General features: G+C 42.8%; 1 protein-coding gene across 1 annotated transcript; it reads left to right on the top strand.

Annotated features, from left to right (window-relative positions):
* Positions 1-6048: 6048 nt before the first annotated feature.
* On the top strand, positions 6049-9442 carry LOC146616687 (ICOS ligand-like). The gene is made up of 4 exons (XM_085374333.1): positions 6049-6076; positions 7498-7875; positions 8467-8763; positions 9351-9442. Exons 1-4 carry the CDS (start codon positions 6049-6051, stop codon positions 9440-9442), a joined length of 795 nt encoding a protein of 264 aa, XP_085230459.1.
* The last annotated feature ends 8351 nt before the right edge of the window (positions 9443-17793 follow it).

The following is a 17793-nucleotide window of genomic DNA, read 5'->3' on the forward strand; positions in this document are numbered from 1 at the left end:
TTTATCAGAGACCAGCGAGCAAAATGGATGTTAGTGAACACCAACACGACAAACGAGGCTAAACTCATGTGCAGATCAAGAAATACTTTCTGTTCTGACTCCGGTATTTCCCCGTGGCATCAGCGCTGACTCATCGTTTCAAAATAAATCACAACAAAGCTCTGATGATACACATTTAAAGCCCTACAGACACCAACTAATATCTGCACTATCTGTACCCTGTGACCACGTGCAGCTCATGTGCTTTAGCTGTTTTGCAGAGGAAGTGGGACATGCAAAATAGCTGCTGAATAGGAAATGACGTCTGTTTGGAGGACATGGAGACTGTCTGAGCCCTTCCTACCCATCAAAGGGTCATCGAGTACCAGATTCAGAGAGTACTTTCTGCTCTGCACTTTAAACAGCTTCCGCTCTGCTGAGGACGTTTAGCTGACTTCGTTGATTTTAAAAAACACCTGCTGCTAGTTACAGATGTGAAATCAGTTTGATACAATAGGAAAGCAGGACCATGACTCACAGATGTTTGCAGGTCCAATGAGGATACCTGATTCTGTTCACCTGGACGTAGCGTTTTGGGGGAGAAACGTTTCGTCACTCATCCAGGTGACTTCTTCAGTCTCAGCTGACTGCAGGTTTCCCCAGTCTTATAAACAGTGGATGTTGATCAATGTTCATGAGAATTTGCATAATTAAAATTAAGGAACAGACCTCCCAGCCCATTGTTCCTTCAGTGGGCTGGTTTCAGTCATTATGCAAATGTCCTGGTTATAAGATTGGAAACCTGCAGTCAGCTGAGACTGAAGACGTCACCTGATGATGACGAAACTTTTCTCCCACTGAAAACATCCTGAATTTTGGAGATTTACTTACCTGGATGACTGAGCATGCATCAAGATAAAGAAGGCTCCGTTTGCTGCCCAGCAGTTAAACCCAACTATGGCCAATAGGAGGAGACTCGTTACAGCTTCCTGTTGCTGTGGTTTAATTCTGAAGTTGGTTGTCTCTCTCTTACCTTTGGCTCCTCTGATCAGGCTGGTTGCAAGATAGACAGAGCACAATGTGCTTTGAGGCAGCAGCCAAGAAAGCTGTAGTCCGCGTCTGTGAATACCCGTGTGTACACCTGTGTGCATACCTGTGTGGATCAGCATGCTTGCATTCCAAAGGTTTCTCCATGTAACGATCTGCTAGGGAGTGTGGGGGGGCCACAGCCCCGTCCCCCAGGGCATGAAGCAGGTATGGAGGAGATCAAAACTCCAGACATCCAGAGGCCCCCAGAACACAAGAGACCAAGGAAGACCAACAGAGGGGCAGCCGCGCCACTGTCCCAGAAAGAGCTGAGGAGAGTCCCAGATGAGGGCTCACTCAGCAGCCGCGGAGCAGAAGCCAGGGGGAGTTGCAGTGACGCGCCCGTGCGCTCCGCCGGCAGCCAGCTGTGCCCGAGTGACCGAGCCCCAGGCCGAGAGGCCGGGGGCACCCCACCTCCGAAGTGGCCCGAGCGAGCCCCAGGCTCCAGGCCCCGATAAGCGGCCGCCAAGGAGTGAGCCGGTGTGTACCTGGACGCCCATCCCCAGACACAAAGAACCACCAACGCACCGACACCTGAGGGGGTCCGCCACTGGCAGGGGAAGTGGTGGTGGGGGGAGATAGGCCTCCAAACCTTGGAGGGCCTGAGATGTCCCCAGAGAGGTGGCGCCTGACACCCAACCTGACATATAGACACAGACATACAGGCACACACAGACACAAACATCCATTCCCACCCTCATGCTCTCATATGCACTTACTCCACACTCAACCAACGTGGAGACAGACATAAAGAGACGCTGTACACACGATCACACTCCCCAAGCGTACTCTACAAACCGGGTCTAGGTACCCTTGCCCCTGGAGGGGGGAACTGCACCCAGACCCAGGTGGTGTTACCCTTTTCCCTGCGGTGGGGGGAGGCAGACCGCCCCGACTCCGTAGCAGCAGGGAGGCCCCACACTCCAGACCGCAGTTGGACGGCCAACTCCTCCTCCTAGCCCCCCCGCTCCAGCAGGTCGCAGAGAATGGGGGTGAGAGAAGACTCCAAACCTCCCTCCACCCGCTCATTGTAGTGTTGATGCATGTGTGTTCTAAGGTGCATTTAAAACCCAGGAGGGCATGGAGCTACCTGCCAGAGAGCAGCAGGTAAACGCATGGTCCCTCCTGCTAGCCCTCAATGTCTACGTGTATTTAAAATTGAGAGGTGGGCAACGATGCCAGGGGTGGGGTGTACACCCTGATGGTAATTTGGATTCCGTGTATCGTGCCCACCCCCAAGATCCTATATGTATGTGTAATGAGAGTGTGAATAATGTGAATGTCTAAGTTGTGGGATAAAATTGAGGCAGAGGCAGCCAGAAGGGAACGGGGGGGGGGGGGGGGGGGGGTAGCCTCCTCTGCACCCTGGTGACATACCCCTACTCCAAGGCCCTGCATGTGTGGGTGGTTGTGGTGGAGCGGGAGGAGGGAGGCAGCTGGAGATGGGGAGGAGGGGAGGGGCAGGTGACCCCTCCCTGGGGCCAGCTCCCCCGCTGACCCCAGTAGGCACTCCCATACTCCGCGACCCGCCAGGGAAAGGGGGCCCAGGCCCATCCAGACCGGGGCCCAGCGCAGCAGCGCCCCCCGGCCCCACAGAGCCCGGGACAGTCCACCCAACCCCACCACAGAGAAAACTGCACCTTCACTGACTGTACACCTACCACCTACCAATTTATTAGGTACACCTTGCTGCCAGCAGGTTGGAGACACTTTTTTTCTTCAGAACTTCATTCTTCGTGTCACAGATTCAACGAGGTTCTGGAAACATTCGTGCAAGATTCTGGTCCAGACGACGTCACTACAGTGTCTGCAGAATACTGCTGATACAAGGATGCAGGATGGATCCATACTTTCATGTTATTTATACCCTGTGTTGGGTAAGTTACTTTAAATTAGTAACTTAGTTACATTACTAGTTACTTCTATCAAAGCATGAGGGTGGGAATGGATGTTTGTGTCTGTGTGTGCCTGTATGTCTGTGTCTATATGTCAGGTTGGGTGTCAGACGCCACCTCTCTGGGGACATCTCAGGCCCTCCAAGGTTTGGAGGTCTATCTCCCACCACCACTCCCCCTGCCAGTGGCGGACCCCCTCAGACATCGGTGCGTTGGTGGTTCTTTGTGTCCGGGGATGGGCGTCCAGGTACACACCGGCTCACTCCTTGGCGGCCACTTATCGGGGCCTGGAGCCTGGGGCTCGCTCGGGCCACTTCGGAGGTGGGGTGCCCCCGGCCTCTCGGCCTGGGGCTCGGTCACTCGGGCACGGCTGGCTGCCGGCGGAGCTCACGGGCGCGTCACTGCAACTCCCCCTGGCTTCTGCTCCGCGGGTGCTGAGTGAGCCCTCATCTGGGACTCTCCTCAGCTCTTTCTGGGACAGTGGCGCGGCTGCCCCTCTGTTGGTCTTCCTTGGTCTCTTGTGTTCTGGGGGCCTCTGGATGTCTGGAGTTTTGATCTCCTCCATACCTGCTTCATGCCCTGGAGGACGGGGCTGTGGCCCCCCCACACCCTCTAGCAGACCATGACCTTTTGAATACAAGCGCGCTGATCCACACCTGTGTGCACACAGGTGTTCACTGTTCATAGACATAAACTACACCTCTATTGGCCTCACTGGAGGGCAGAGGGAGGAGAAACAGGGGGACAAGGGAGGGCAGGAACAACTGAGTTGTAGGTGCTTTTCTACACTGTGCAATATTTGTTTTTTGTTTTGTCTTTTTTCTTATATTTGACTGTGCAATAATCACTGTGCAATATACTCACTCAAATGAGCAATCCTATTTATCCATATTGTATATTCTGTATCTATATATGTGTATATATGGTGTATTTGTATTTATGCTTATATCCTTACTCTCATTCCCCTTAATGTATCTGTAACATGCAACTTCTTTCGGTGCTTTGCTACTGGAAACTGAATTTCCCGGAGGAACCCACCCGAGGGATTAATAAAGTTTCATCTCATCTCATCTAATCTAATCTAATCTAATCTAATCTAATCTAATCTAATCTAATCTAATCTAATCTAATCTATTTCCAAGCACATTGTGCGCTGTCGGTCCTGCTTGCTACACAACAACATTCAATATTTAGTATTTACTGCTGTTTACACTTAGCTAGATTAACCTGATGGTGTTGTGTTTAGTATGTTGCTCTGTTGTTTTTTTGCTTGTTTTCTCTTCTTTCTCTCTCAACAGGTGATCCAGGAGATTTTTTTCTCTTCTTTCTCTTTTTAAGTGCCCTTTCTCACTGTCCCTCTTCCTTTCTGTTTTTCTTTTCCTTCATCTTTCTTTCTCCCTTTCCTATCCCTCAGTCATGTCTGTCCCGTATGTAGCAAGTGAAAATAAAATAAAATAAACAATAAAAGAGACCAATATGGCAGGGCTGGGATGGTCCATTTGGTAAAGTAAATCCGTTGGGCATCTTTCTTTGCCTTTAGACAAAAATTCTGATGCAAAAGAGCCAAACGGGACAGGCAGAAAAAAACTCCATTTACTTCAGAGATGATGAGATCTCCTTCTTGGTGGCTTTGGGCCATATTTATAGTTCCCCCCCCCCCATCTTTAGCCAGCTCTGCCAGGTTGAGGTAAACCCTCAGCCTCTCTGCGGTCTATTGCTTGGGCTGCGTTCCACGTCCATCCTGTACGGACCTGTACGCTGGCATTTCGAATGCCTCGGTCTGCTGACGTGGTGGCTTCAGGACTAATGTCATGGTGATGTCACACAGCTTCAGCGGCTATATGATATGAGATAAACTGGTAACACCAAACCTTAACTTTCCCTGGCAAGAAGCACAGATCGATCACACCAGCAGCTCCTCCAGCCTTCTCCTTGGACTCAGCTCTCCTCCATGATTTTCTCAGGTGACGTTGTTCCTTTACCAGCTGTAGGTGTTCTCTTTCTCACCATCTTCTATTTCATTTCAAACTTGGGATCATTAGCACTGGCTGTGATAACTCCTCACAGCCACTGGTACTGGATGCTGCCACACACCTTCACTCACTCTGTGTTAACAGACCTCTGTGCACTGAATCACTTCCACAGCATGTCTTTGTCCTGTATTCCATCTCTCACCCTGAGGTGGACCCTACAATAACACACATTTATTATATTAATATAGCACAAGGTTCAGTTAGCTTTGCAAAAAAATAGCTGGTAGAAACATCCTTCAAAGAGCTACAAGTTACTTTCTTACTCTGAGTACATTTCATAGCCTGTACCTTTACTTTAAATCTATATTTTTACCAGAGTATTTGTACTTATGACTGAAACTAAGCTGACCGTTCAGAGTGTGAGAGGTTAAAGCAGCTCTGCCACATTTGTACCATCAGATCGAGACTTTGTGCTGTTCGGCTTCTTGAATTCGTCAGTTCACATTTGAACTTTCACACAGTCATAAACCACATTCCTGGTTTTCTTTGCTTTTTTATGTGTTACATGAAACATTGCAGAACAAATATCCACAGTTTCAGGTTCATTTCCTGTCTGATCAGATAGTGGCAACAAAGAAGGAGGTCTGACGGCGATCTGTCGAAACATGTGGCACTCAGACTTCTGCTTTTTGGTTTTTACTCCTCTGGGAAAAAAAGGTTTCACAGAGAGTTTCATCCAAGATAAAATGATTTATTCGGATCCTGTAGCTGCCAAGTGTCACACAGACGATCTCTGATGGGAAAAAGAAATCTGTGAGTCGCAGTAAACTGCACTCGGACAGTAACGTGAACATAACCATCGATAACATGTGACCAGAAGCCACAGCGAGAGTCAGAGTGGCGTCTGAAAGAGGAAACGGCACCACAGTCTGCAATCTGCTATCAGAGCTGCTATCACTGTTTATGAGAACATTACTGGAGCTTGTAGTTGGAGTGACTTACAGCCAAATGGTGCTTTATCAGGATGCGGTGCCCGAGTATCCACTGATGGACTGAACATCCTGCAGACACTGATCGAGTCTCACCAAAGCTTTTTGTTCTCCCTGCGGGGCGCGATGGAGTTTCTGCTCCTGATCTTTCTCTGTAAGTGAGATCGTCGCTTTTCTCATTTTGGTTTGTGCCAGTGTATTTTAATAAACCTTTGAAAGTTATTATTATTTTCCAAATAACAGCTGCAAAGAGTGTGGAAGAGAAAGAATATAAGTCATCATTGTTTAAAATGGCCTTTTTTAAATTAACATTTTGGGTTATAGTTCGTTATCTATAATTCAGTGTAGTAGCTGTAACTGACGGACTATAATCTTAAGTAATGGTTGTAAACCCAGGCAAAACAATCATAAACAGATTTAATCAGAAACCCTGCAGTGAAATCAGACAGCAGGTATGTAACAGGTAACAGGTTACGCCTCACTGAAACAGTGAGTCAGGCTATTCACAAACACCTGACGTGTGATACAAACTCACACACAACAACACTCAAACACCAAAATAAGGGACTTTAGTTAAAAGACAGAGAAATGAGGTTTCAGACTAAACAAAATAACTATATTAAATAAATGTCCGTGTCAGTTCCTTTGCAAACACTTTGAATAATCACAATCACTTAAGGAAAGACTGTCTCAGTATCTCAGACAGCAGAATACTCTCACACTGTTTTACTGCAACCACAAAGCAAAGGATGAGAAGCGACAGCGACCAAACTCCCACAGAGGAAGTCAACATCTGGGCTGGTCTGTGCTCACCCAGGAAAAAACCTCCCCTGGCCCTGTAGTCCAGGGAGCACACTCAGTCCATTCACTCAATGACGCTTTTAAACTCATTTCAACTTTTCATGACTTACAACATCAGCACACGTTACCATAGTAACACACAGCTACAGGTGGTACCTGTGCTAACACTGCTAGCCACTAACATGCTGTTATTAGTAATACAATAATACACTGACAGAAACAGTTTGAAACAAATGCATTTGAAATAATTAATCTCAAAGTATTCATCACCTTCAAACCGAGCTCTGAATTCACCAACAGGAACGTATTCTTCAGTACTCTTACAGTTCTCACCTGCTCGTTTGCTGTACATCTGTTGGGTTTCTCTCCACATCTCGCGTAGTTGCTCTCTGCGAGGTCAACTTCACACCCCGCCCCACAATTCCCTGGTTGGTGCAAAATTGAACAACAACCAATACCAGTGAACAAACTTCAGACTGACAGTCTGCTGCTCAGCCAGGATGGCAGCAGACTGCACGTCAGCGAACATTTTAGACTGTTCTCTCATTCTTTCAGTCACTTGTGGTCTGGGCGACATTTCAATAAACAGGAAAAGACTGGAAAAGCTTAAATGTACAAAGTCAGTTTCCATCATGTTAGCAGTGAACATTAAAGGCCTTTTCGACTCTGCTTGAGCCTCATGGGGTCAGGTGAACTTTGACCTGTGCCTGTTTTTGATGAATGCGCTGAATTTGCTCGTTTGGAATGAATGAATCGTTTTGTCTTTCGTCACAGTTCTCCTTGCACCTCTGCTGCTGCCAGCCTGGTGCCAAACCATCAATGGAAGCATTGGAGAGACGCTCCTTTGGCCGTGCATGCACAAACTTACTAAGAGGTTTGTCCGTGAGCAAACTTACATCTACTGGCAGGGGATGGACGGCAGCAGCAACCCCACTGTGGCCCACGTCTATGTGAAGGGAGAAGAAGACTTTCTTTATCAAAGCTCATCCTTTCAGAACAGGACTGCAATCTTCCTTTCTCAATTAGAGGATGGAAATTTCTCTCTCCTGATTAGAAACCTGATGCTGGACCACGATGGGACCTTCATTGAAGTTGTTTTTATTTCAGATGACTCAAAGGAGAATATCTGTCAGAAGACCCTGCATGTAGCAGGTCTGTATACTTCTCTCTGCAAAACAAAAGCTGATTAACATTCCTGTTTTCCTCCTCAGCACAACCAGCTAAAGTAAAATCTTAGATACTCTTGTTCAGGTTTGGACCTCTGTAGAAAAATCTGTGTGAGTTTCTAAAAATAACAACATGAAAAAATAATAAGTTAGAGCTAAAAACTAAAGTGTAATCTGATCTCTAGACTCACTGATATCCTTCTTCCTCACCATCAATTTGGACTCACACAGGTGTAAAATTCCAGGTGGAGGCAGGTGGGGTGAACAGTGCACGCTGCATCATGTTACATTATGTTGAAATCATAAATTGACCCACAAATAATCGAAAAGGTACAAAATTGACCAGAAATGAAGAGAATGACATGTCTTATACTCTGTTTCCTGTGAAAGGACCAGACCGGGTTTGGATGCTTGGATGTTTTTGTGAACTACAGACGTCTGTGGGACCTCAGCCTGTGACGACCCACAGAAGCCGTTAACTCCTGTGGGTCATCACAGGCTGATAAATTAATCACATGCTCAAACACATTTGTACAGTCCAAAACATCCTGCTAAGCTGCTTGTGACTTGTTTCCAGCGGTCTTCCAGGAACCAAACATTGAGCTAAGCCAGGCCTCAGCAACCTGCAGCACGGCGGGGGGCTATCCTGAACCTGAGGTGACGTGGCTCTCCACAGACGACCAGGGGAATGAAACCATCCTGGAGCCACTGGAAGTAAAGACTGATAATAACACCAGGAATGGAACATTCAGCGTCTTCAGCAAAGCCAACATCAGCGGATTAAAAACTGTAACGTGCAGAATTTGTAATCCCACTTCGGGCGAATGTCAGACAACAACTAAAGACGTCTCACCTGCCGGGACTTTTATTACAGGTACTTAAAAGCCAGTAATATCTCACTGTTAAAGTCACAAGGACCACGAAACACCAGCTCAGGTCACAGAGTGTAACTGCCAAACTTTATTTATTCTTATTGTACATTTTTATTAGATATAATAAACTTTACATTCATGTTAGATCTGATCTAATACCAGCTTGTGTAATGATGGAACCAGGGGTGTCCAACTCCAGGCCTCGAGGGCCGGTGTCCTGCAGGTTTTAGATGTGTCCAACGCAGCTGATTCAAATGGCTAAATGACCTCCTCAACATGTCGAGAAGTTCTCCAGAGGCCTGGTGAAGAACTACTCATGTGATTGAGGTGTGTCGACCCAGGGTGAGATCTAAAACCTGCAGGACACCGGCCCTCGAGGCCTGGAGTTGGACACCTCTGATGTAGACTCACTAACAATAACACCGATGTTCTCCTGTAGGGCATCAGGATAATCTGATCAAATGTTTCTAGAAGGCTCAGTCATCTTTGTTTCTTCTGCTGTGTCCTCGGAGCAGAACAAGCCTCTGCACACCGACAGACGTGATCAGTAAAACTAACACCACGCTCTTTTTATTGTGTTTTTTTAAAGGTGGCATCGCTGTCATCGTCATCATCAAAAAAGTAACTGACTTAGTAACTGAGTTACCAGATTCTAAAAGTAATCAATTACTTGAAAAGTAACTATTGTGTTACTTAAAAAAACAGTTTAACGCTCTGGGGTCCAGGGTATTAATGTCCATTTTTGACTACTTTTGATGTTTCCTCCACATTTCACTTTAAAAACTGTTTATTTGTCTTGTTTGGTCTCATTGTTTTCAGCACAACCTCACGTGTCTGAATCTACAGTCATGTTTTAATTTTGACTGTATTAACACAATTGATCTAAAATCAGATAAAAAACATCAAATCAGAGTAGAAGAAGTTATATTTTTACTGTAACAACCACAAACATGTTTAATGAATCATATTTCATAACTTTAAATGCAAATATAAATTGTCAATTTTAATTTATATGCACAAGTTTTGCGAACAACAAAGTTATTTGCAGCCATTTACCTTTTACCCTTTTTTAATAACCATTTCAAACTTTTACAGAACAATCAGCTGTTCTTCAATAAGATGCCACAAATTATTTGTGCCACTCCAAATATTTCTGTCCACTATAAAGGAAACATCACAGCCTGATACCTGCAGGTCTGACAGCAGCAGGTGTGTCACTCCTGTTTCTACCTGGAGACAGCAGTCGCCTCATTGTTCTGACACACAACACAAAACTATCCACAACACACTAACTACACAAGACAACACATTAACTACACAAGACAGCACATTAACTACACAAGACAACACACTAACTACACAAGACAGCACACTAACTACACAAGACAGCACATTAACTACACAAGACAACACACTAACTACACAAGACAACACATTAACTACACAAGACAGCACATTAACTACACAAGACAACACACTAACTACACAAGACAGCACATTAACTACACAAGACAGCACATTAACTACACAAGACAACACACTAACTACACAAGACAGCACACTAACTACACAAGACAGCACATTAACTACACAAGACAACACACTAACTACACAAGACAACACATTAACTACACAAGACAGCACACTAACTACACAAGACAGCACATTAACTACACAAGACAGCACATTAACTACACAAGACAACACACTAACTACACAAGACAGCACATTAACTACACAAGACAGCACATTAACTACACAAGACAACACACTAACTACACAAGACAGCACACTAACTACACAAGACAGCACATTAACTACACAAGACAACACATTAACTACACAAGACAGCACATTAACTACACAAGACAACACACTAACTACACAAGACAACACATTAACTACACAAGACAACACACTAACTACACAAGACAACACATTAACTACACAAGACAACACACTAACTACACAAGACAACACACTAACTACACAAGACAACACATTAACTACACAAGACAACACATTAACTACACAAGACAACACATTAACTACACAAGACAGCACACTAACTACACAAGACAGCACATTAACTACACAAGACAACACATTAACTACACAAGACAACACACTAACTACACAAGACAACACACTAACTACACAAGACAACACATTAACTACACAAGACAGCACATTAACTACACAAGACAACACATTAACTACACAAGACAGCACATTAACTACACAAGACAACACACTAACTACACAAGACAGCACACTAACTACACAAGACAGCACATTAACTACACAAGACAACACACTAACTACACAAGACAACACATTAACTACACAAGACAGCACATTAACTACACAAGACAACACACTAACTACACAAGACAGCACACTAACTACACAAGACAGCACATTAACTACACAAGACAACACACTAACTACACAAGACAACACATTAACTACACAAGACAGCACATTAACTACACAAGACAACACACTAACTACACAAGACAGCACATTAACTACACAAGACAACACATTAACTACACAAGACAGCACATTAACTACACAAGACAGCACATTAACTACACAAGATAACACATTAACTACACAAGACAACACACTAACTACACAAGACAACACATTAACTACACAAGACAACACACTAACTACACAAGACAACACATTAACTACACAAGACAACACATTAACTACACAAGACAACACACTAACTACACAAGACAACACACTAACTACACAAGACAACACATTAACTACACAAGACAACACACTAACTACACAAGACAACACACTAACTACACAAGACAACACATTAACTACACAAGACAACACACTAACTACACAAGACAGCACACTAACTACACAAGACAACACACTAACTACACAAGACAACACACTAACTACACAAGACAGCACACTAACTACACAAGACAACACACTAACTACACAAGACAACACACTAACTACACAAGACAACACATTAACTACACAAGACAACACACTAACTACACAAGACAACACATTAACTACACAAGACAACACACTAACTACACAAGACAACACACTAACTACACAAGACAACACATTAACTACACAAGACAACACACTAACTACACAAGACAGCACACTAACTACACAAGACAACACATTAACTACACAAGACAACACACTAACTACACAAGACAACACACTAACTACACAAGACAACACACTAACTACACAAGACAGCACACTAACTACACAAGACAACACACTAACTACACAAGACAGCACACTAACTACACAAGACAACACACTAACTACACAAGACAACACACTAACTACACAAGACAACACACTAACTACACAAGACAACACATTAACTACACAAGACAACACACTAACTACACAAGACAACACACTAACTACACAAGACAACACATTAACTACACAAGACAACACACTAACTACACAAGACAGCACATTAACTACACAAGACAGCACATTAACTACACAAGACAACACACTAACTACACAAGACAGCACATTAACTACACAAGACAACACATTAACTACACAAGACAACACATTAACTACACAAGACAACACACTAACTACACAAGACAGCACATTAACTACACAAGACAGCACATTAACTACACAAGACAACACACTAACTACACAAGACAGCACATTAACTACACAAGACAACACACTAACTACACAAGACAGCACATTAACTACACAAGACAACACACTAACTACACAAGACAACACATTAACTACACAAGACAACACACTAACTACACAAGACAGCACATTAACTACACAAGACAGCACATTAACTACACAAGACAGCACATTAACTACACAAGACAACACATTAACTACACAAGACAGCACACTAACTACACAAGACAACACATTAACTACACAAGACAGCACATTAACTACACAAGACAACACACTAACTACACAAGACAGCACATTAACTACACAAGACAACACATTAACTACACAAGACAACACACTAACTACACAAGACAACACATTAACTACACAAGACAACACACTAACTACACAAGACAGCACATTAACTACACAAGACAGCACATTAACTACACAAGACAGCACATTAACTACACAAGACAGCACATTAACTACACAAGACAACACATTAACTACACAAGACAGCACATTAACTACACAAGACAACACACTAACTACACAAGACAGCACATTAACTACACAAGACAACACATTAACTACACAAGACAGCACATTAACTACACAAGACAGCACATTAACTACACAAGACAACACATTAACTACACAAGACAGCACATTAACTACACAAGACAGCACATTAACTACACAAGACAGCACATTAACTACACAAGACAGCACACTAACTACACAAGACAGCACATTAACTACACAAGACAGCACATTAACTACACAAGACAGCACACTAACTACACAAGACAGCACATTAACTACACAAGACAGCACATTAACTACACAAGACAGCACATTAACTACACAAGACAGCACATTAACTACAGAAGACAACACACTAACTACACAAGACAACACATTAACTACACAAGACAGCACATTAACTACACAAGACAGCACATTAACTACACAAGACAGCACATTAACTACACAAGACAGCACATTAACTACACAAGACAGCACACTAACTACACAAGACAGCACATTAACTACACAAGACAGCACATTAACTACAGAAGACAACACACTAACTACACAAGACAACACATTAACTACACACTCCAAACACGCTAAACGTCACAAATCTCTCTCTCTCTCTTGCCGTCACTCCTAAAACTTCCCCCTCTTCCTAAACAACCAAACGTCATGTTGCCATATCATTTTTTGATTGGTCGACATGGTGCATTTTTCCACCAACACCAAAGGGCTGTTTTTTGTTGTGGTTTTTTTTGCTCATAAGCAGAGAGGTCTCGCTGCTGTCCTTAGACAGTAAACGTGACGAAACTATTGAGGAAAAAAACACCACGTATATCTTGTTTATCATGACTCTGGTTTTACTGGCCTATCAGCACAGTTTATAAACTGGTATATATCACCTTGTTGCTTTGTCTTGAAGTGGTCATGTGATTGTCTTACCACGACTACTTTATTCTTCCTCAGTCAAACAGCAGCACTCGTGCGATTGTTTTGCCCCCTGAGCTCCAGGTGTTGTGCCAAAAAGTGGTCGTCGGCCAGAAAGTGATCGCCGCCCGCGAGAGCGCAGCTGCTTAAAGCTGCAGCGCCCAGATTACTTACAGCTACTTCCTGCAACTGATACAAGATGCGGTAAACTGAACACAGCTTCAACCGTCTGTTTGTTGAAAAATAGTAACGGACTGCATTTTCTGTAACGGTGTTGTAACGATAGGGATAGTAATTAGTTAGATACGTCGTTACTAAAAAAGTAACGCCGTTACTTGTAACGCTGTTATTCCCATCACTGGTCATTTACAGGTATTTTTCTGTACTTCTTAACTATTGCAGTGCATTGTGGGAGCAAGAACCCCAAAAGGAGGGCAAAATAAGAGCAAGAGCAGACATTAGACTTTTTTAAGGCTTCATTTAGGTTTTAGACTCTGGAGTTGGAGAAGCTGCCTTCACATTTCTGTGGTAAATATTAAACTTTTAGATTTTTTTTATTAAGATAATGTTTTTCAAAACACTCAGTGATTTTGTTTAGAAAGAATTGTTAATTTATTTGTTAAATGGTGTCCACTGTATCCAGATAAGTCAGGAATATGTTGCTGACTTACTTTGAAAAGAGTCGTTATTTAGGTTTAACATGACATAAACTTTCCATTTTAGTTAATTATCTTTCGCTATGATACTCGGTTTGGCTTCCAGTGGCTGGAGCAGTTTTCATGAATACCATCTGGTCTTTAAGTCTGAGGTCATTTGCTGGTCCCAACATCAAACGATCACTGAGAGTTAAAAACTGTCTAAATTCTTTCATCTTTAATGAAATGATCAGTGTAACAATTACATACAACTACAAATACAATTACAACAATATTCTTTTATTGTCATGACTGTATTTGAAGCTATTTTTGTATGATACCTGATTTATATGGAATATGGCTGAAGTAAACTAAAGCCTAAAATACTTAGTCAGTCATTTGTTTAATAGTAATTTAACATTATATAATTCACATATAAAACTATGAATTGTAATTTTAAATGGTTTAAAAGCAGGTAGAATAGCATATGTAGGCAAGTATACTTCTCCTTTTATCAAGAAGCAAAGACAAAAAGGGGAACAAAAGAAACAGGGCAGGGGTCGGTGGTTGAATCATCCGTCCCCACCAATGCCACAACCAAATCTACGCCCTTGGAGGAGTTGGCAACACTGCCGGATATTTAGTTGTCTGCTTCTCTCTGGGCTTTGCACAGCTCTGACTGCTAGCTAGCTAACTAGCTAAAGTCAGCCATGTAGATAATAATCAGAATCAGAATCAGAATACTTTATTGATCCCTGGGGGAAATTATTTTTTGTTACAGTGCTCCATTTTAAACCAACATTAAGACAAGACAGACAATACGCTAACTAAGAATAGTACAATATATACATATATATACATACATACATACATACATAAGTCACTTATAAATAAATAGTTGGAAAAGAAACATAATAATAATGGATTGGATTTATATAGCGCTATAGAGCCACGGTCGCCCCATAACTGGGAAAAGTGAAAACTTCATGGTTCTACTGATGTATAGAGAGGAAGAAATAATTTTAGGACAATAATAACTTCCATAATAATACTTATGCTCCACGGTTGCCTTTACTGTACACTTTAAAGGGTTTCAGGCAAAGTTACACAAACTCTCGTTTTAGCCTCAGACTATCCTGGCTGGTTCTAGCAAATGCTAATGTTAGCCTCTGATTTAGGCTGCTAAAGTACAGACTTTTAGCTAGCTGACCAGGATAGACTAATTTGGTGGTTAACAGACTGAAGTCCAACTTTTGTTGAAAATTTACCCACATGGAAAAGATAAATATAACTCTTATAAAGTTTGTATCTGTCTTGTGTGAAACTTGTATGAAAAGCATACAAGAGTGAAAACAGATATAAGATCCCTTGAAAAATTATATAAATGAAACTTGTGTGTTTTGGATACTAAAACAACAAATGAAAGTAATGAGAAAGTGGCCACTTTCATGAGTAAATCATGTAAGTTTTTACTGTTTCTTTTCCATGTGGGTTATGTAGTGCTGAGCATGTCATTTCTGGTATTGTGGGATATTTTTGTGACCTCGTTGAGCTAATGTGGTTAAATCATAACTATATCTTGATTGAAACATAATATAAGCGCTGTGCTGGTGTGCAGGGCTGTGATATGCCTTATGGGGATGCTGCTAAAATATATAATTGTCTATATCACGCTTTTAGCCTAATAATGAGCAGAGATATTTGCATGTCTTCCTTCAGATCCTTAGAGATTATTTGAGAAGTGGATCATCAGCTTTTACTAAATGAAACACCTTTTACCTGTAAGCCTGGTTTAGTAACCTGTCCTAATAAATTTGTGTTGTATTTCTTATAAGGGGCAAAGTGGTGTCAGCCCTGCGCTGAGAGGGCTGTGCTCATCCATCCGCCCTGTTCTAACAAAGACACGTTTCAGGAACACCTGTAGTTCCCTTTTATTCATATAGCATCAGTGAACAAACACACGTGTTACTGTAAGGTGAAGACCCCACAGAGTTAATGCAGGACAAACGTTCACTCGGATTCATTGATGAAGTGAATGCAGGACTACATGTGTGTCCTTCTCATGAGTGGACACACATGGATGTGAACCACGCGTGTTTGGCTGAGCCAAACAACCGCAGCAGTGATTCGAACCTAAAGTACTCTGGATACTGTTACTGTACAAATACTATTACATGTTTGTTGGTCAGGTGTCCTGTAGGAAGAAAACACGTGAATGTGCATGAACGCGTTTACATGAGGACAAAGTGACTTCAAGGGAAATACAAATCTTCACATTTTGATGTCTGTCAGTTATTTTGTTCATGAATCGGCTGTTTAGTCGTTCTAGGATGAGATGGATGCTGTCATCATATTTTAGGATAGTTTTTAAGGTGAAGAGAGTAAAAGAATATTTCACTTTAAACGTGCCGATGTTGTTGTGGACTAAGCTCAGATAATTATAGGTTGTAACTGCATAGTATGGTTAAGGATATAAACATTAAGTCTAAGCTCTTCCTCTCCTGTCCGTCTTTCTGATCTGTCTCCATCTCTGAGTGAACGTAGCTCTCACCTTTAGCTTTAGCACACACTGTGAGACACACTGTGTGTTTGCTGATGTTTGTTGAGCCGATAGAAACGTTGGAGAAACATCCTTGATGCTCTTTCCTCTTCTGTAGAAACTAGAAGCTGACGACATACGTACGCCCGCTTTAACCCAGAGTATAAACACTATAAATGATACCGTTGAACCAAAAGTAATGAGTCTGTTTTGAAAAGTCAAGGAGTAGAAAGTAGTGTTAACATGTAGGCAGTAAAAAGTTGTCAGAAAATACTGAAGTCCAGATACCTTCTACGTAAGTACAGTAACAAGATCCTTCAGTTTATCTTCACAGAGGGAGAAATGTTAAAGCTCAGAAATCTGTTTCAAGCAAGAATTACAAATACTGAGCATAACGAGGTACAGCCCATCATGTGAAGCTCTAACTTTAATAATGCCACAGAGATGAAGCTGGTCTTTAGAGTCTTGGTCTCACTCTGAATCTTAATGCAGGCTTCATCTGTGGTCATCCTGCCTCGATGGCAGGAGAGCTGACCTCAGAGCTGTGCTTCTCCTGAGCTTTCTCTTTGGCTGTCTGCGCCTGAATGGAAGGACAACGTTCCTGCATTGAGGTACAGCAGAGCAGCAGTGTTTGGTTTAACACACGTATCCCCGACAAAGTCCTGCCAGTACTGGTCAGCCCGTGTGCAGCGCCACCTTCCTGTACAGCA

The sequence above is a fragment of the Diplotaxodon limnothrissa genome, linkage group LG16 (genome assembly GCF_057381915.1).
Source record: "Diplotaxodon limnothrissa isolate DT_005_m linkage group LG16, D_limnothrissa_male_GT1.1, whole genome shotgun sequence".
Taxonomy (NCBI): Eukaryota; Metazoa; Chordata; class Actinopteri; order Cichliformes; family Cichlidae; genus Diplotaxodon; species Diplotaxodon limnothrissa.